This window comes from Salmo salar, chromosome ssa18 (assembly GCF_905237065.1).
Source record: "Salmo salar chromosome ssa18, Ssal_v3.1, whole genome shotgun sequence".
Classification (NCBI taxonomy): domain Eukaryota; kingdom Metazoa; phylum Chordata; class Actinopteri; order Salmoniformes; family Salmonidae; genus Salmo; species Salmo salar.
The window spans coordinates 82,698,533-82,719,733 of record NC_059459.1 but is presented as its reverse complement, the minus strand read 5'-3'; the positions used below and the strand labels follow the sequence as shown (position 1 = coordinate 82,719,733).

Here is a 21,201-nt window from a genome sequence, read left to right as displayed (position 1 = left end):
TGGACTGGGTAGTGTTTAGGGTGGACTGGGTAGTGTTTAGGGTAGACTGGGTAATGTTTAGGGTAGACTGGGGAATGTTTAGGGTGGACTGGGTAATGTTTAGGGTGGACTGGGTAGTGTTTAGGCTGGACTAGGTAGACTGGGTAGTGTTTAGGGTAGACTGGGTAATGTTTAGGGTAGACTGGGTAATGTTTAGGGTAGACTGGGTAGTGTTTAGGGTAGACTGGGTAATGTTTAGGGTAGACTGGGTAGTGTTTAGGGTGGACTGGGTAGTGTTTAGGGTGGACTGGGTAGACTGGGTAGTGTTTAGGGTGGACTGGGTAGTGTTTAGGGTAGACTGGGTAGTGTTTAGGGTAGTATTTAGGGTAGTGTTTAGGGTGGACTGGGTAGTGTTTAGGGTAGTGTTTAGGGTAGACTGGGTAGTGTTTAGTGTAGTGTTTAGGGTGGACTGGGTAGTGTTTAGGGTAGTGTTTAGGGTGGACTGGGTAGTGTTTAGGGTAGTGTTTAGGGTGGACTGGGTAGTGTTTAGGGTGGACTGGGTAGTGTTTAGGGTAGACTGGGTAGTGTTTAGGGTGGACTGGGTAGTGTTTAGGGTGGACTGGGTAGTGTTTAGGGTGGACTGGGTAGTGTTTAGGGTAGACTGGGTAATGTTTAGGGTAGACTGGGGAATGTTTAGGGTGGACTGGGTATTGTTTAGGGTGGACTGGGTAGTGTTTAGGCTGGACTAGGTAGACTGGGTAGTGTTTAGGGTAGACTGGGTAATGTTTAGGGTAGACTGGGTAATGTTTAGGGTAGACTGGGTAGTGTTTAGGGTAGACTGGGTAATGTTTAGGGTAGACTGGGTAGTGTTTAGGGTGGACTGGGTAGTGTTTAGGGTGGACTGGGTAGACTGGGTAGTGTTTAGGGTGGACTGGGTAGTGTTTAGGGTAGACTGGGTAGTGTTTAGGGTAGTATTTAGGGTAGTGTTTAGGGTGGACTGGGTAGTGTTTAGGGTAGTGTTTAGGGTAGACTGGGTAGTGTTTAGTGTAGTGTTTAGGGTGGACTGGGTAGTGTTTAGGGTAGTGTTTAGGGTGGACTGGGTAGTGTTTAGGGTAGTGTTTAGGGTGGACTGGGTAGTGTTTAGGGTGGACTGGGTAGTGTTTAGGGTAGACTGGGTAGTGTTTAGGGTAGACTGGGTAGTGTTTAGGGTAGACTGGGTAGACTGGGTAGTGTTTAGGGTAGACTGGGTAATGTTTACGGTGGACTGGGTAGTGTTTAGGGTGGACTGGGTAGTGTTTAGGGTAGACAGGGTAGTGTTTAGGGTGGACTGGGTAGTGTTTAGGGTGGACTGGGTAGTGTTTAGGGTGGACTGGGTAGTGTTTAGGGTGGACTGGGTAGTGTTTAGGGTGGACTGGGTAATGTTTAGGGTGGACTGGGTAGACTGGGTAGTGTTTAGGGTGGACTGGGTAGTGTTTAGGGTGGACTGGGTAGTGTTTAGGGTGGACTGGGTAGTGTTTAGGGTGGACTGGGTAGTGTTTAGGGTGGACTGGGTAGTGTTTAGGGTAGACTGGGTAGTGTTTAGGGTAGACTGGGTAGTGTTTAGGGTAGACTGGGTAGTGTTTAGGGTGGACTGGGTAGTGTTTAGGGTAGACTGGGTAGTGTTTAGGGTAGACTGGGTAGACTGGGTAGTGTTTAGGGTGGACTGGGTAGTGTTTAGGGTGGACTGGGTATTGTTTAGGGTAGACTGGATAGTGTTTAGGGTAGTATTTAGGGTAGTGTTTAGGGTGGACTGGGTAGTGTTTAGGGTAGTGTTTAGGGTGGACTGGGTAGTGTTTAGGGTAGTGTTTAGGGTGGACTGGGTAGTGTTTAGGGTGGACTGGGTAGTGTTTAGGGTAGTGTTTAGGGTGGACTGGGTAGTGTTTAGGGTGGACTGGGTAGACTGGGTAGTGTTTAGGGTGGACTGGGTAGACTGGGTAGTGTTTAGGGTGGACTGGGTAGTGTTTAGGGTGGACTGGGTAGTGTTTAGGGTGGACTGGGTAGTGTTTAGGGTGGACTGGGTAGTGTTTAGGGTGGACTGGGTAGTGTTTAGGGTGGACTGGGTAGTGTTTAGGGTGGACTGGGTAGTGTTTAGGATGGACTGGGTAGTGTTTAGGGTAGACTGGGTGGACTGGGTAGTGTTTAGGGTAGTGTTTAGGGTAGTGTTTAGGGTGGACTGGGTAGTGTTTAGGGTGGACTGGGTAGTGTTTAGGGTAGACTGGGTAGTGTTTAGGGTAGACTGGGTAGTGTTTAGGGTAGACTGGGTAGTGTTTAGTGAATGAATGTACGCGGGTAGACTACAGGAGATGTTTGAAGGTCTAGGTTACTGTCTGTCTGCCTGATGACTGGACTAGGTTACTGTCTGTCAGACTGGACTAGGTTACTGTCTGTCTGTCTGACTGGACTAGGTTACTGTCTGTCTGTCTGACTGGACTAGGTTACTGTCTGTCTGCCTGTCTGACTGGACTAGGTTACTGTCTGTCTGACTGGACTAGGTTACTGTCTGTCTGACTGTCTGACTGGACTAGGTTACTGTCTGTCTGTCTGACTGGACTAGGTTACTGTCTGTCTGGACTAGGTTACTGTCTGTCTGTCTGCCTGACTGGACTAGGTTACTGTCTGTCTGTCTGTCTGTCTGTCTGACTGGACTAGGTTACTGTGTCTGTCTGTCTGACTGGACTAGGTTACTGTCTGTCTGTCTGGACTAGGTTACTGTCTGTCTGTCTGACTGGACTAGGTTACTGTCTGTCTGACTGGACTAGGTTACTGTCTGTCTGACTGACTGGACTAGGTTACTCTCTGTCTGTCTGACTGGACTAGGTTACTGTCTGTCTGACTGGACTAGGTTACTGTCTGTCTGACTGGACTAGGTTACTGTCTGTCTGTCTGTCTGACTGGACTAGGTTACTGTCTGTGTGTCTGACTGGACTAGGTTACTGTCTGTCTGGACTAGGTTACTGTCTGTCTGACTGACTGGACTAGGTTACTGTCTGTCTGTCTGTCTGTCTGACTGGACTAGGTTACTGTCTGTCTGTCTGTCTGTCTGTCTGTCTGTCTGACTGGACTAGGTTACTGTCTGTCTGTCTGACTGGACTAGGTTACTGTCTGTCTGACTGGACTAGGTTACTGTCTGTCTGCCTGACTGGACTAGGTTACTGTCTGTCTGTCTGTCTGCCTGACTGGACTAGGTTACTGTCTGTCTGTCTGACTGGACTAGGTTACTGTCTGTCTGTCTGACTGGACTAGGTTACTGTCTGTCTGTCTGCCTGACTGGACTAGTTTACTGTCTGTCTGCCTGTCTGACTGGACTAGGTTACTGTCTGTCTGACTGGACTAGGTTACTGTCTGTCTGTCTGTCTGCCTGACTGGACTAGGTTACTGTCTGTCTGCCTGCCTGACTGGACTAGGTTACTGTCTGTCTGCCTGCCTGACTGGACTAGGTTACTGTCTGTCTGACTGGACTAGGTTACTGTCTGTCTGCCTGTCTGACTGGACTAGGTTACTGTCTGTCTGTCTGTCTGACTGGACTAGGTTACTGTCTGTCTGTCTGTCTGTCTGTCTGGACTAGGTTACTGTCTGTCTGTCTGGACTAGGTTACTGTCTGTCTGTCTGTCTGTCTGTCTGTCTGTCTGTCTGTCTGTCTGTCTGACTGGACTAGGTTACTGTCTGTCTGTCTGCCTGACTGGACTAGGTTACTGTCTGTCTGTCTGCCTGACTGGACTAGGTTACTGTCTGTCTGTCTGCCTGACTGGACTAGGTTACTGTCTGTCTGCCTGCCTGACTGGACTAGGTTACTGTCTGTCTGCCTGACTGGACTAGGTTACTGTCTGTCTGTCTGTCTGACTGGACTAGGTTACTGGCTGTCTGTCTGTCTGTCGGTCTGTCTGTCTGACTGGACTAGGTTACTGTCTGTCTGCCTGCCTGACTGGACTAGGTTACTGTCTGTCTGCCTGCCTGACTGGACTAGGTTACTGTCTGTCTGTCTGTTTGACTGGACTAGGTTACTGTCTGTCTGTCTGACTGGACTAGGTTACTGTCTGTCTGACTGGACTAGGTTACTGTCTGTCTGTCTGACTGGACTAGGTTACTGTCTGTCTGACTGGACTAGGTTACTGTCTGTCTGTCTGTCTGTCTGTCTGTCTGTCTGTCTGACTGGACTAGGTTACTGTCTGTCTGCCTGCCTGACTGGACTAGGTTACTGTCTGTCTGCCTGACTGGACTAGGTTACTGTCTGTGTGTCTGTTTGACTGGACTAGGTTACTGTCTGTCTGTCTGTCTGTCTGACTGGACTAGGTTACTGTCTGTCTGTCTGACTGGACTAGGTTACTGTCTGTCTGTCTGTCTGTCTGTCTGACTGGACTAGGTTACTGTCTGTCTGTCTGACTGGACTAGGTTACTGTCTGTCTGACTGGACTAGGTTACTGTCTGTCTGTCTGTCTGCCTGACTGGACTAGGTTACTGTCTGTCTGTCTGACTGGACTAGGTTACTGTCTGTCTGCCTGCCTGACTGGACTAGGTTACTGTCTGTCTGTCTGACTGGACTAGGTTACTGTCTGTCTGCCTGACTGGACTAGGTTACTGTCTGTCTGTCTGTCTGTCTGTCTGCCTGTCTGACTGGACTAGGTTACTGTCTGTCTGTCTGTCTGACTGGACTAGGTTACTGTCTGTCTGTCTGTCTGACTGGACTAGGTTACTGTCTGTCTGACTGACTGGACTAGGTTACTGTCTGTCTGACTGACTGGACTAGGTTACTGTCTGTCTGCCTGATGACTGGACTAGGTTACTGTCTGTCTGTCTGTCTGTCTGACTGGACTAGGTTACTGTCTGTCTGACTGGACTAGGTTACTGTCTGTCTGCCTGATGACTGGACTAGGTTACTGTCTGTCTGTCTGACTGGACTAGGTTACTGTCTGTCTGACTGGACTAGGTTACTGTCTGTCTGACTGGACTAGGTTACTGTCTGTCTGACTGACTGGACTAGGTTACTGTCTGTCTGCCTGATGACTGGACTAGGTTACTGTCTGTCTGTCTGTCTGTCTGTCTGTCTGTCTGTCTGTCTGACTGGACTAGGTTACTGTCTGTCTGACTGGACTAGGTTACTGTCTGTCTGCCTGATGACTGGACTAGGTTACTGTCTGTCTGTCTGACTGGACTAGGTTACTGTCTGTCTGCCTGACTGGACTAGGTTACTGTCTGTCTGTCTGTCTGCCTGACTGGACTAGGTTACTGTCTGTCTGACTGGCCTAGGTTACTGTCTGTCTGCCTGTCTGTCTGTCTGTCTGTCTGTCTGACTGGACTAGGTTACTGTCTGTCTGTCTGACTGGACTAGGTTACTGTCTGTCTGTCTGTCTGACTGGACTAGGTTACTGTCTGTCTGTCTGTCTGACTGGACTAGGTTACTGTCTGTCTGTCTGTCTGTCTGTCTGTCTGTCTGACTGGACTAGGTTACTGTCTGTCTGTCTGTCTGTCTGTCTGTCTGTCTGTCTGTCTGTCTGTCTGTCTGACTGGACTAGGTTACTGTCTGTCTGTCTGACTGGACTAGGTTACTGTCTGTCTGTCTGTCTGACTGGACTAGGTTACTGTCTGTCTGACTGACTGGACTAGGTTACTGTCTGTCTGACTGACTGGACTAGGTTACTGTCTGTCTGCCTGATGACTGGACTAGGTTACTGTCTGTCTGTCTGTCTGTCTGTCTGTCTGTCTGTCTGACTGGACTAGGTTACTGTCTGTCTGTCTGACTGGACTAGGTTACTGTCTGTCTGCCTGATGACTGGACTAGGTTACTGTCTGTCTGACTGGACTAGGTTACTGTCTGTCTGACTGGACTAGGTTACTGTCTGTCTGACTGGACTAGGTTACTGTCTGTCTGCCTGACTGGACTAGGTTACTGTCTGTCTGTCTGTCTGCCTGACTGGACTAGGTTACTGTCTGTCTGTCTGTCTGTCTCTGTCTGTCTGTCTGTCTGTCTGTCTGGACTAGGTTACTGTCTGTCTGACTGGACTAGGTTACTGTCTGTCTGCCTGACTGGACTAGGTTACTGTCTGTCTGTCTGTCTGTCTGTCTGCCTGACTGGACTAGGTTACTGTCTGTCTGTCTGTCTCTGTCTGTCTGCCTGGACTAGGTTACTGTCTGTCTGACTGGACTAGTTTACTGTCTGTCTGTCTGTCTGTCTGTCTGACTGGACTAGGTTACTGTCTGTCTGTCTGACTGGACTAGGTTACTGTCTGTCTGTCTGTCTGTCTGTCTGTCTGTCTGTCTGTCTGACTGGACTAGGTTACTGTCTGTCTGACTGGACTAGGTTACTGTCTGTCTGCCTGATGACTGGACTAGGTTACTGTCTGTCTGTCTGACTGGACTAGGTTACTGTCTGTCTGACTGGACTAGGTTACTGTCTGTCTGACTGGACTAGGTTACTGTCTGTCTGACTGACTGGACTAGGTTACTGTCTGTCTGCCTGATGACTGGACTAGGTTACTGTCTGTCTGTCTGTCTGTCTGTCTGACTGGACTAGGTTACTGTCTGTCTGACTGGACTAGGTTACTGTCTGTCTGCCTGATGACTGGACTAGGTTACTGTCTGTCTGTCTGACTGGACTAGGTTACTGTCTGTCTGCCTGACTGGACTAGGTTACTGTCTGTCTGTCTGTCTGTCTGCCTGACTGGACTAGGTTACTGTCTGTCTGACTGGCCTAGGTTACTGTCTGTCTGCCTGTCTGTCTGTCTGTCTGACTGGACTAGGTTACTGTCTGTCTGTCTGACTGGACTAGGTTACTGTCTGTCTGTCTGTCTGTCTGACTGGACTAGGTTACTGTCTGTCTGACTGGACTAGGTTACTGTCTGTCTGTCTGTCTGTCTGTCTGTCTGACTGGACTAGGTTACTGTCTGTCTGTCTGTCTGTCTGTCTGTCTGTCTGTCTGTCTGTCTGACTGGACTAGGTTACTGTCTGTCTGTCTGACTGGACTAGGTTACTGTCTGTCTGTCTGTCTGACTGGACTAGGTTACTGTCTGTCTGACTGACTGGACTAGGTTACTGTCTGTCTGACTGACTGGACTAGGTTACTGTCTGTCTGCCTGATGACTGGACTAGGTTACTGTCTGTCTGTCTGTCTGTCTGTCTGTCTGTCTGTCTGTCTGTCTGTCTGTCTGACTGGACTAGGTTACTGTCTGTCTGTCTGACTGGACTAGGTTACTGTCTGTCTGGACTAGGTTACTGTCTGTCTGTCTGCCTGACTGGACTAGGTTACTGTCTGTCTGTCTGTCTGTCTGTCTGTCTGTCTGTCTGTCTGTCTGTCTGACTGGACTAGGTTACTGTGTCTGTCTGTCTGACTGGACTAGGTTACTGTCTGCCTGACTGGACTAGGTTACTGTCTGCCTGACTGGACTAGGTTACTGTCTGTCTGTCTGACTGGACTAGGTTACTGTCTGTCTGACTGGACTAGGTTACTGTCTGTCTGTCTGATCTGACTAGGTTACTGTGTGTCTGACTGGACTAGGTTACTGTCTGTCTGGACTAGGTTACTGTCTGTCTGACTGACTGGACTAGGTTACTGTCTGTCTGTCTGTCTGACTGGACTAGGTTACTGTCTGTCTGTCTGGACTAGGTTACTCTCTGTCTGTCTGTCTGTCTGTCTGTCTGTCTGTCTGTCTGTCTGTCTGTCTGTCTGTCTGTCTGTCTGTCTGTCTGTCGTGTTAATGTTCAGTGTGTGTATTTTTTGGAATGGAGATGTGAATTCCAGAAAGATATATTTTTATCATGTAGCTAGCTAGCTGCAGTTTGTATTGTTGTTACCCCAGCTAGCTAGCTAGCTAGCTGCAGTTTTTATTGTTGTTAGCCCAGCTAGCCAGCTGCAGTTTTTATTGTTGTTAGCCCAGCTAGCTAGCTAGCTGCAGTTTGTATTGTTGTTAGCCCAGCTAGCTAGCTAGCTGCAGTTTGTATTGTTGTTAGCCCAGCTAGCTAGCTAGCTGCAGTTTGTATTGTTGTTAGCCCAGCTAGCTAGCTAGCTGCAGTTTGTATTGTTGTTAGCCCAGCTAGCTAGCTAGCTGCAGTTTGTATTGTTGTTAGCCCAGCTAGCTAGCTAGCTGCAGTTTGTATTGTTGTTAGCCCAGCTAGCTCGCTGCAGTTTTTATTGTTGTTACCCCAGCTAGCTAGCTGCAGTTTGTATTGTTGTTACCCCAGCTAGCTAGCTGCAGTTTGTATTGTTGTTAGCCCAGCTAGCTAGCTGCAGTTTGTATTGTTGTTAGCCCAGCTAGCTAGCTAGCTGCAGTTTGTATTGTTGTTAGCCCAGCTAGCTAGCTAGCTGCAGTTTGTATTGTTGTTAGCCCAGCTAGCTAGCTAGCTGCAGTTTGTATTGTTGTTAGCCCAGCTAGCTAGCTGCAGTTTGTATTGTTGTTAGCCCAGCTAGCTAGCTGCAGTTTGTATTGTTGTTAGCCCAGCTAGCTAGCTTATTAAATCCCCTTCTCCGCCACTGTGTACTGTGTTCCTCCTCACCCTGTCTCTCCAGGCTGCGTGTGACCCTTGACCCCAACCTCAACCGTCTGGTGGAGAGGAACGTGTTCCGGTGTGGCGCTCAGCTACGACATGTTAGCTTTTCACCCGGGGAGTCTGTAGGGGAGGAGGAGGAGGAGGAGGAGGGAGGAGGAGGAGGAGGAGGAGGAGGAGGAGGAAGGAGGAGGACTTACAGGCTGGTGAGTGTGGAGGTGGCTGGTGATGGAGGAGGGGAAGGGGGAATGGAGGGACTGACTCCTGGGGTGGAGCCGGAGAGACTGCCATGGTACGGAGCCCAACCAGACCCAGCCCTAACCCCAGGCCCAGTCCACCTAGAGAGGGCCCAGGCCCCCAGCTTGCTACCCCTCAGGGCCAGGAGAAGCTGCTATCTGCCCCTCTGGAACAACCAGGACTACAGTGGACCAGCCTGGAGGGAGAAACCCAACGCGGAGGACTCAGACCAGGACGTAGAGGGTGCGGAGTAGTTTTAGGATAGAGCAAGAGTGTGTTCTCTCTCTAGGTGTGTGTGTGTGTGTGTGTGTGTGTGTGTGTGTGTGTTGTCTCTCTCTAGGTGTGTGTGTGTGTGTGTGTGTGTGTGTGTGTGTGTGTGTGTGTGTGTGTGTTGTCTCTCTCTAGGTGTGTGTGTGTGTGTGTGTGTGTGTGTGTTGTCTCTCTCTAGGTGTGTGTGTGTGTGTGTGTGTGTTGTCTCTCGCTAGGTGTGTGTGTGTGTGTTGTCTCCAGATGTTCGGGCGACAGTGACGCTGGCTGAACTGCAGGAGGACTTCCTGTCCCGTAAGGGCGGTGCCACAGCGAGGAGGGGTGTGGCCAGGGGTGTGCTGGTGGTGCGAGTTCTAAACAAGTCCAGAGTGATGTATTATGGGAAATCCGACAGCAATTGTTTATGCCCTTATAAGGTTAGTACATACGCGCATATATATACATACATACATACATACACACACACACACACACTTACACACACACATACATACATATACAGTACCAGTCAAAGGTTCAGACACACCGACTCATTCAAGGGTTTTTCTTTATTTTCTACATTGTAGAATAATAGTGAAGACATCAAAACTATGAAATAACACGTATGGAATCATGTAGTAACCAAACGAAGTGTCAAACAAATCAAAATATATTTTATATTTGAGATTCTTCAAAGTAGCCACCCTTTACCTTGATGACAGCTTTGCATTTTCTCAACCAGCTTCATGAGGTAGTCACCTGGAATGCATTTCAATTAATAGGTGTGCCTTGTTAAAAGTGAATTTGTGAAATGTATTTCCTTAATGCGTTTGAGCCAATCAGTTGTGTTGTGACAAGGTAGGGGTGGTATACAGAAGATAACCCTATTTGGTTAAATACCAAGTCCATATTATGGCAAGAACAGCTCAGATAAGCAAAGAGAAATGACAGTCCATCATTACTTTAAGACATGAAGGTCAGTCAATAAGGAAAATGTCAATAACTTTTCTTCAAGTGCATCAAGCGCTATGATGAAACTGTCTCTCATGAGGACCGCCACAGGAAAGGAAGACCCAGAGTTACCTCTGCTGCAGAGGATAAGTTCATTAGAGTTACCAGCCTCAGAAAATGCAGCCCAAATAAATGCTTCACAGAGTTCAAGTAACAGACACATCTCAACATCAACTGTTCAGAGGAGACTGTGTGAATCAGGCCTTCATGGTCAAATTGCTGCCAGGAAACCACTACTAAAGGACACCAGTAAGAAGAAGAGACTTGCTTGGGCCAAGAAACGCGAGCAATGGACATTAGACCGGTGGAAATCTGTCCTTTGGTCTGATGAGTCCAAATGTAATATTTTTGGTTCCAACCGCCGTGTCTTTGTGAGACGCAGAGTAGGTGAACGGATGATCTCTGCATGTGTGGATCCCACCGTGAAGCATGGAGGAGGAGGTGTGATTCCCACCGTGAAGCATGGAGGAGGAGGTGTGATGGTGTGGGGGTTCTTTGCTGGTGACACTGTCAGTGATTTATTTAGAATTCAAGGCACACTTAACCAGCATGGCTCCCACAGCATTCTGCAGCGATACACCATCCCATCTGGTTTGGGCTTAGTGGGACTATCATTTGTTTTTCAACAGCACAATGACCCAACACACCTCCAGGCTGTGTAAGGGCTGTTAGACCAGGAAGTAGAGTGATGGAGTGCTGCATCAGATGACCTGGCCTCTACAATCACCCGACCTCAACCTAAATGAGATGGTTTGGGATGAGTTGGACCGCAGAGTGAAGGAAAAGCAGCCAACAAGTCCTGAGAATATGTGGGAACTCCTTCAAGACTGTTGGAAAAGCATTCCAAGTGAAGCTGGTTGAGAGAATGCCAAGTGTGTGCAAAGCTATCATCAAGGTAAAGGGTGGCTACTTTGAAGAATCTTAAATATAAAATATATTCCAGGCTGGGTAAAGGGCTGTTAGACCAGGAAGTAGAGTGATGGAGTGCTGCATCAGATGACCTGCAGGACCTGACATCATATTCTCTCTCTCTCGTCTGTCTGCTTTTCCTCCCCTCTTCCTCTCTTTCCTAGGCGCTGTTGGAGGTGTGTGACGTGTCGGGGTGTGTGTGTGTGTGTGTGTTGTGGAACAGTGTGTGTGTGTCGTGGTATGGCAGACTGAGACCAGGTCAGGTCTTGAGAACAAGAGGCTTCAGAGTCAAGGAGAGCTACGACACGAGAGACCACCAAGAGATAGGTAACACTACAGACCACCACCACTACAGACCACCAACACTACAGACCACCAACACTACAGACCACTACAGACCACCAACACTACAGACCACTACAGACCACTACAGACCACTACAGACCACCAACACTACAGACCACTACAGACCACCAACACTACAGACCACTACAGACCACCAACACTACAGACCACTACAGACCACTACAGACCACCACCACTACAGACCACTACAGACCACTACAGACCACTACAGACCACCACCACTACAGACCACCACCACTACAGACCACCACCACTACAGACCACTACAGACCACCACCACTACAGACCACTACAGACCACCACCACTACAGACCACTACAGACCACCAACACTACAGACCACTACAGACCACCACCACTACAGACCACCACCACTACAGACCACTACAGACCACCAACACTACAGACCACTACAGACCACTACAGACCACCACCACTACAGACCACCACCACTACAGACCACCACCACTACAGACCACCAACACTACAGACCACCACCACTACAGACCACTACAGACCACCAACACTACAGACCACCAACACTACAGACCACTACAGACCACCAACACTACAGACCACCAACACTACAGACCACTACAGACCACCAACACTACAGACCACTACAGACCACTACAGACCACCACCACTACAGACCACTACAGACCACCAACACTACAGACCACCAACACTACAGACCACCACCACTACAGACCACTACAGACCACCAACACTACAGACCACCAACACTACAGACCACCAACACTACAGACCACCAACACTACAGACCACCACCACTACAGACCACTACAGACCACCAACACTACAGACCACCACCACTACAGACCACCAACACTACAGACCACTACAGACCACCAACACTACAGACCACTACAGACCACCACCACTACAGACCACCACCACTACAGACCACTACAGACCACCAACACTACAGACCACCAACACTACAGACCACCAACACTACAGACCACCACCACTACAGACCACCACCACTACAGACCACTACAGACCACCAACACTACAGACCACCAACACTACAGACCACCACCACTACAGACCACTACAGACCACCACCACTACAGACCACTACAGACCACCAACACTACAGACCACTACAGACCACCAACACTACAGACCACCAACACTACAGACCACTACAGACCACCAACACTACAGACCACTACAGACCACCAACACTACAGACCACTACAGACCACCAACACTACAGACCACCAACACTACAGACCACTACAGACCACCAACACTACAGACCACTACAGACTACCAACACTACAGACCACCAACACTACAGACCACCAACACTACAGACCACTACAGACCACCAACACTACAGACCACCAACACTACAGACCACCAACACTACAGACCAATACAGACCACCAACACTACAGACCACCAACACTACAGACCACTACAGACCACCAACACTACAGACCACTACAGACCACCAACACCCACCAACACTACAGACCACCAACACTACAGACCACTACAGACCACCAACACTACAGACCACCAACACTACAGACCACCAACACTACAGACCACTACAGACCACCAACACTATAGACCACCAACACTACAGACCACCAACACTACAGACCACCAACGCTACAGACCACCAACGCTACAGACCACCAACGCTACAGACCACCACCACTACAGACCACCAACACTACAGACCACCAACACTACAGACCACCAACACTACAGACCACTACAGACCACCAACACTACAGAGCACCAACACTACAGACCACCAACACTACAGACCACTACAGACCACCAACACTACAGACCACCAACACTACAGACCACCAACACTACAGACCACCAACACTACAGACCACTACAGACCACCAACACTACAGACCACCAACACTACAGACCACTACAGACCACCAACACTACAGACCACTACAGACCACCAACACTACAGACCACCACCACTACAGACCACCACCACTACAGACCACCAACTACAGACCACCACCACTACAGACCACCAACACTACAGACCACTACAGACCACCAACACTACAGACCACTACAGACCACCAACACTACAGACCACCAACACTACAGACCACCAACACTACAGACCACTACAGACCACCAACACTACAGACCACCAACACTACAGACCACTACAGACCACCAACACTACAGACCACTACAGACCACCAACACTACAGACCACCAACACTACAGACCACCAACACTACAGACCACTACAGACCACCAACACTACAGACCACCAACACTACAGACCACCAACACTACAGACCACTACAGACCACCAACACTACAGACCACCAACACTACAGACCACTACAGACCACCAACACTACAGACCACTACAGACCACCAACACTATAGACCACCAACACTACAGACCACCAACACTACAGACCACTACAGACCACCAACACTACAGACCACCAACACTACAGACCACTACAGACCACCAACACTACAGACCACCACCACTACAGACCACCAACACTACAGACCACCAACACTACAGACCACCAACACTACAGACCACTACAGAGCACCAACACTACAGACCACCAACACTACAGACCACTACAGACCACCAACACTACAGACCACCAACACTACAGACCACCAACACTACAGACCACCAACACTACAGACCACTACAGACCACCACCACTACAGACCACCACCACTACAGACCACTACAGACCACCACCACTACAGACCACCACCACTACAGACCACCAACACTACAGACCACCAACACTACAGACCACCACCACTACAGACCACCACTACAGACCACCAACTACAGACCACCACCACTGCAGACCACCAACACTAGACATATAGGTAACACACTGTAATGCATACACTGAGTGGACAAAACATTAGGAACACCTTCCTAATATGGAGTTGCACCCCTCCTCCCCTCAGAACAGCCTCAGATTTGTCGGGTCATGGACTCTACAAGGTGTTGAAATCGTTCCACAGGGATGCTGGTCCATGTTGACTCCAGGGATGCTGGTCCATGTTGACTCCAGGGATGCTGGTCCATGTTGACTCCAGGGATGCTGGTCCATGTTGACTCCAGGGATGCTGGTCCATGTTGACTCCAGGGATGCTGGCCCATGTTGACTCCAGAGATGCTGGCCCCATGTTGACTCCAGGGATGCTGGTCCACGTTGACTCCAGGGATGCTGGTCCCACGTTGACTCCAGGGATGCTGGCCCACGTTGACTCCAGGGATGCTGGCCCACGTTGACTCCAGGGATGCTGGCCCACGTTGACTCCAGGGATGCTGGCCCACGTTGACTCCAGGGATGCTGGCCCACGTTGACTCCAGGGATGCTGGTCCACGTTGACTCCAGGGATGCTGGCCCACGTGGACTCCAGGGATGCTGGCCCACGTGGACTCCAGGGATGCTGGTCCACGTGGACTCCAGGGATGCTGGCCCACGTGGACTCCAGGGATGCTGGTCCACGTGGACTCCAGGGATGCTGGTCCACGTGGACTCCAGGGATGCTGGTCCACGTGGACTCCAGGGATGCTGGTCCACGTGGACTCCAGGGATGCTGGCTCATGTTGACTCCAGGGATGCTGGTCCATGTGGACTCCAGGGATGCTGGTCCATGTTGACTCCAGAGATGCTGGCCCCATGTTGACTCCAGGGATGCTGGTCCATGTTGACTCCAATGCTTCCCACAGTGTTGATTCACACGGGAAACTGTTGAGCGTGAAAAACCCAGCAGCGTTGCAGTTCTTGACACAAACCGGTGTCCCCGGTACCTACTACCAGACCCCGTTCAAAGGCTCTTCAATATTATGTCTTGCTCGTTCACCCTCTGAACGGCACACAAACACAATCCAGGTCTCAATTGTCTCAAGGCTTAAAAATCCTTCTTTAACCCGTCTCCTCTCCTTCATCTACACTGAAGTGGATTTAACAGGTGACATCAATAAGGGATCAAAGATTTCACCTGGATTCACCTGGTCAGTCTGTCATGGAAAGAGCAGCTGTTCTTAATGTTTTGTTTACTCAGTGTCGTCATTGGATAATCCAGTGTGTTAACTACATTAGCTTTAAGGCCTGGATTGTGTAAGTGTAAGCTTCCTACACTGTTGAATAAACTGCATTATCACTCCCTGACTAGTTCAATGCACTTCATTATCCCTACCAGTACCTGACTAGTTCAGTACACTACATTATCCCTACCCAACTAGTTCAGTACACTACATTATCCCTACCCAACTAGTTCAGTACACTACATTATCCCTACCCAACTAGTTCAGTACACTACATTATCCCTACCCAACTAGTTCAGTACACTACATTATCCCTACCCAACTAGTTCAGTACACTACATTATCCCTACCCAACTAGTTCAGTACACTACATTATCCCTACCCAACTAGTTCAGTACACTACATTATCCCTAGGGATGCTGGCCCATGTTGACTCAGTCTGTCATGGAAAGAGCAGGTGTTCTTAATGTTTTGTCGGGTCCCAACTTTGTTTGTTCGGGGTCATCTGAAGCTAATCGCTGCATTTCAACACAATCCGATATGACCCATGGCCCTTCCAGCAGTCTCTCTTTACAACGACATAAAGTCAGCAGAAATGGCCCCCAGTCGCCAAGCGAGATTAGAGATCATTGTTACGTATGTTGAAGTGATTGATAAGACTGAACTAGATCAAAGGTAATTCAATAATCAATATTGTGTTGCACCCTTTAACCAATAGCTTAACACATCGAACAACTCTCTTCAAAAAATAAAGTACAAAGATTTGTGTTTATTAAGACATCCTCTACAGTGAAGGGGGGGAAAAGTATTTGATCCCCTGCTGATTTTGTACGTTTGCCCACTGGTAAAGAAAGGATCAGTCTATAATTTTAATGGTTTATTTGAACAGTGAGAGACAGAATAACAACAAAAATATCCAGAAAAACACATGTCAAAAATGTTCTAAATGGATTTGCATTTTATTTCACATCTGTGGCGTCGGCCCTCTCTGTGGCCGTCGGCCCTCTCTGTGGCGTCGGCCCTCTCTGTGGCGTCTCTGTGGCGTCGGCCCGCTCTGTGGCGTCTCTGTGGCGTCGGCCCTCTCTGTGGCGTCGGCCCTCTCTGTGGCGTCGGCCCTCTCTGTGGCGTCTCTGTGGCGTCGGCCCTCTCTGTGGCGTCGGCCCGCTCTGTGGCGTCTCTGTGGCGTCGGCCCTCTCTGTGGCGTCGGCCCTCTCTGTGGCGTCGGCCCGCTCTGTGGCGTCTCTGTGGCGTCGGCCCTCTCTGTGGCGTCGGCCCTCTCTGTGGCGTCGGCCCTCTCTGTGGCGTCGGTCCTCTCTGTGGCGTCGGCCCGCTCTGTGGCGTCTCTGTGGCGTCGGCCCGCTCTGTGGCGTCACTGTGGCGTCTCTGTGGCGTCGGCCCTCTCTGTGGCGTCGGCCCTCTCTGTGGCGTCGGCCCGCTCTGTGGCGTCGGCCCGCTCTGTGGCGTCGGCCCTCTCTGTGGCGTCTCTGTGGCGTCGGCCCTCTCTGTGGCGTCGGCCCTCTCTGTGGCGTCGGCCCTCTCTGTGGCGTCGGCCCTCTCTGTGGCGTCGGCCCTCTCTGTGGCGTCGGCCCTCTCTGTGGCGTCGGCCCTCTCTGTGGCCTCTCTGTGGCGTCGGCCCTCTCTGTGGTGTCTCTGTGGTGTCTCTGTGGCGTCTCTGTGGCGTCTCTGTGGCGTCTGCGCAGTCTTAAATCCAGCCGACTGAAACCTCCCAACAGCCTACTTGTGGCGTCGGCCCGCTCTGTGGCGTCGGCCCTCTCTGTGGCGTCGGCCCGCTCTGTGGCGTCTCTGTGGCGTCGGCCCGCTCTGTGGCGTCTCTGTGGCGTCGGCCCTCTCTGTGGCGTCGGCCCTCTCTGTGGCGTCTCTGTGGCGTCTCTGTGGCGTCTGCCCTCTCTGTGGCGTCGGCCCTCTCTGTGGCGTCTCTGTGGCGTCGGCCCCCTCTGTGGCGTCGGCCCTCTCTGTGGCGTCGGCCCGCTCTGTGGCGTCGGCCCTCTCTGTGGCGTCTCTGTGGCGTCGGCCCTCTCTGTGGCGTCTCTGTGGCGTCGGCCCTCTCTGTGGCGTCGGCCCTCTCTGTGGCGTCGGCCCTCTCTGTGGCGTCGGCCCTCTCTGTGGCGTCTCTGTGGCGTCTGCGCAGTCTTAAATCCAGCCGACTGAAACCTCCCAACAGCCTACTTGTGGCGTCGGCCCGCTCTGTGGCGTCTCTGTGGCGTCGGCCCTCTCTGTGGCGTCGGCCCTCTCTGTGGCGGCCTCTCTGTGGCGTCGGCCCTCTCTGTGGCGTCTCTGTGGCGTCGGCCCTCTCTGTGGCGTCGGCCCTCTCTGTGGCGTCGGCCCGCTCTGTGGCGTCTCTGTGGCGTCGGCCCGCTCTGTGGCATCTCTGTGGCGTCGGCCCTCTCTGTGGCGTCGGCCCTCTCTGTGGCGTCGGCCCTCTCTGTGGCGTCTCTGTGGCGTCAGCCCTCACTGTGGCGTCGGCCCTCTCTGTGGCGTCGGCCCTCTCTGTGGCGTCGGCCCTCTCTGTGGCGTCTCTGTGGCGTCAGCCCTCACTGTGGCGTCGGCCCTCTCTGTGGCCTCTCTGTGGCGTCGGCCCTCTCTGTGGCGTCGGCCCTCTCTGTGGCGTCGGCCCTCTCTGTGGCCTCTCTGTGGCGTCGGCCCTCTCTGTGGCGTCTCTGTGGCGTCAGCCCTCACTGTGGCGTCGGCCCTCTCTGTGGCGTCTCTGTGGCGTCAGCCCTCACTGTGGCGTCGGCCCTCTCTGTGGCCTCTCTGTGGCGTCGGCCCTCTCTGTGGCGTCTGCGCAGTCTTAAATCCAGCCGACTGAAACCTCCCAACAGCCTACTTGGTCCAGAAGCACTGATGCTGTTTTTGGTATCACAGTGCAATGATAAAAATACAATTTCAGAACACACACACACACACACACACACACACACACACACACGACACCAGATCTACAGAAAGAAGTCTGAACTCTCTCTCTCTCTCTCTCGCTCCATCAGAGATCAGTCTGAACTCCAGGAACCCGTCAGCTGAGATCTCTATCGTCCCAGAATTCTCTCTGTCTGCCGACGTCCGTTTGCTATGTCCCTCCTACTCCTTCTGCAATGGGTAGGACATCACATCACACACAACTGCGTTAGAGATGCGGGTTTTAATTAATCACCATGGAAACCCTGTCTTCTAGTCTCCGTGTTAACCCCCGAACTTCCTGTCTCTAACAGGAAGGATCTCCTCAGCTGTCCCCACGGCAACATCTGCGATGTCATCGGCCTGGTTGCGTTCTCTGGTCGGCCTGAAAGAATCAGGAGCGAGGGTGGGTTACCATGGTGACGATGATGGGCAAAGAAATGTAATGGGGGTTTTATTACCTTTTTAATATGCCATGAACACGATCAGTCATGTTTTCATCTGATTGTCAAACAAATCACTTCAAGTGAAAAAACGCCGTACTCTGAATTGAAAATGGATTACATTTAGATTTTGGCACTGGCCTAAATACACCACAATATCAAATTAATAGAAAAGCAAAAGCTGAAATGTCTTGAGTCAATAAGTGTTCAACCCCCTTATGTTATGGCCTAAATAAGTTCAGGAGGAAACATTAGCTTAACAAGTCATATTTATTTAACCTTTTATTTAACTAGACAAGTCGGTTAAGAAACAAGTTCTTCTTATTTACAATGACGACCTACCAAAAGGCGAAAGATCTCCTACGTGGGCTGGGATTAAAACATATATATATATATATATATATATATAGGACAAAACACACATCACGACAAGAGAGACAACACAACACTACATAAACAGAGTCCTAAGACAACAACAACAGCATGGCAGCAACACAGCATGGCAGCAACACAGCATGGCAGCAACACATGACAACACAGCATGGCAGCAACACATGACAACACAGCATGGCAGCGACACATGACAACACAGCATGGCAGCGACACATGACAACACAGCATGGTAGCAACACATGACAACACAGCATGGCAGCAACACATGACAACACAGCATGGCAGCAACACATGACAACACAGCATGGTAGCAACACATGACAACACAGCATGGCAGCGACACATGACAACACAGCATGGCAGCAACACATGACAACACAGCATGGCAGCAACACATGACAACACAGCATGGCAGCGACACATGACAACACAGCATGGTAGCAACACATGACAACACAGCATGGTAGCAACACATGACAACACAGCATGGCAGCAACACATGACAACACAGCATGGTAGCAACACAACATGACAACACAGCATGGTAGCAACACAACATGACAACACAGCATGGTAGCAACACATGACAACACAGCATGGCAGCAACACAACATGACAACACAGCATGGTAGCAACACAACATGACAACACAGCATGGCAGCAACACAACATGACAACACAGCATGGCAGCAACACAACATGACAACACAGCATGGCAGCAACACAACATGACAACACAGCATGGTAGCAACACAACATGACAACACAGCATGGCAGCAACACAACATGACAACACAGCATGGCAGCAACACAACATGACAACACAGCATGGTAGCAACACAACATGGCAACACAGCATGGTAGCAACACAGCATGGTAGCAACACAACATGACAACACAGCATGGCAGCAACACAGCATGGTAGCAACACAACATGACAACACAGCATGGCAGCAACACAGCATGGCAGCAACACAGCATGGTAGCAACACAACATGACAACACAGCATGGCAGAAACACAGCATGGTAGCAACACAACATGACAACACAGCATGGCAGCAACACAACATGACAACACAGCATGGCAGCAACACAACATGACAACACAGCATGGCAGCAACACAGCATGGTAGCAACACAACATGACAACACAGCATGGCAGCAACACAGCATGGCAGCAACACAGCATGGTAGCAACACAACATGACAGCAACACAGCATGGCAGCAACACATGACAACACAGCATGGCAGCAACACATGACAACACAGCATGGCAGCGACACATGACAACACAGCATGGTAGCAACACATGACAACACAGCATGGCAGCAACACATGACAACACAGCATGGCAGCAACACATGACAACACAGCATGGTAGCAACACATGACAACACAGCATGGTAGCAACACATGACAACACAGCATGGCAGCGACACATGACAACACAGCATGGCAGCAACACATGACAACACAGCATGGCAGCAACACATGACAACACAGCATGGCAGCGACACATGACAACACAGCATGGTAGCAACACATGACAACACAGCATGGCAGCAACACATGACAACACAGCATGGCAGCAACACATGACAACACAGCATGGTAGCAACACATGACAACACAGCATGGTAGCAACACATGACAACACAGCATGGTAGCAACACAACATGACAACACAGCATGGTAGCAACACATGACAACACAGCATGGTAGCAACACAACATGACAACACAGCATGGCAGCAACACAACATGACAACACAGCATGGTAGCAACACAACATGACAACACAGCATGGCAGCAACACAACATGACAACACAGCATGGCAGCAACACAACATGACAACACAGCATGGCAGCAACACAACATGACAACACAGCATGGTAGCAACACAACATGACAACACAGCATGGCAGCAACACAACATGACAACACAGCATGGCAGCAACACAACATGACAACACAGCATGGCAGCAACACAACATGGTAGCAACACAGCATGGTAGCAACACAGCATGGCAGCAACACAACATGACAACACAGCATGGCAGCAACACAGCATGGTAGCAACACAACATGACAACACAGCATGGCAGCAACACAGCATGGCA

The 21,201-nt window shown here is 50.5% G+C and overlaps 1 protein-coding gene across 4 annotated transcripts in view; it reads left to right on the top strand.

The window, feature by feature from the left end:
- LOC106593507 (RPA-related protein RADX) overlaps positions 1-21,201 on the top strand; it is a 62,027-nt gene that overhangs the window by 875 nt on the left and 39,951 nt on the right. For 3 of the 4 annotated variants that reach the window (XM_045701717.1, XM_045701716.1, XM_045701715.1), the window contains exons 2-6: positions 8,516-8,973; positions 9,241-9,413; positions 11,061-11,223; positions 18,336-18,444; positions 18,558-18,649. In XM_045701717.1, coding sequence (XP_045557673.1) covers positions 8,516-8,973; positions 9,241-9,413; positions 11,061-11,223; positions 18,336-18,444; positions 18,558-18,649 — 995 coding nt within the window. The remainder of the gene's footprint in view (positions 1-8,515; positions 8,974-9,240; positions 9,414-11,060; positions 11,224-18,335; positions 18,445-18,557; positions 18,650-21,201) is intronic. The other variant, XM_045701718.1, reaches the window with a different exon arrangement.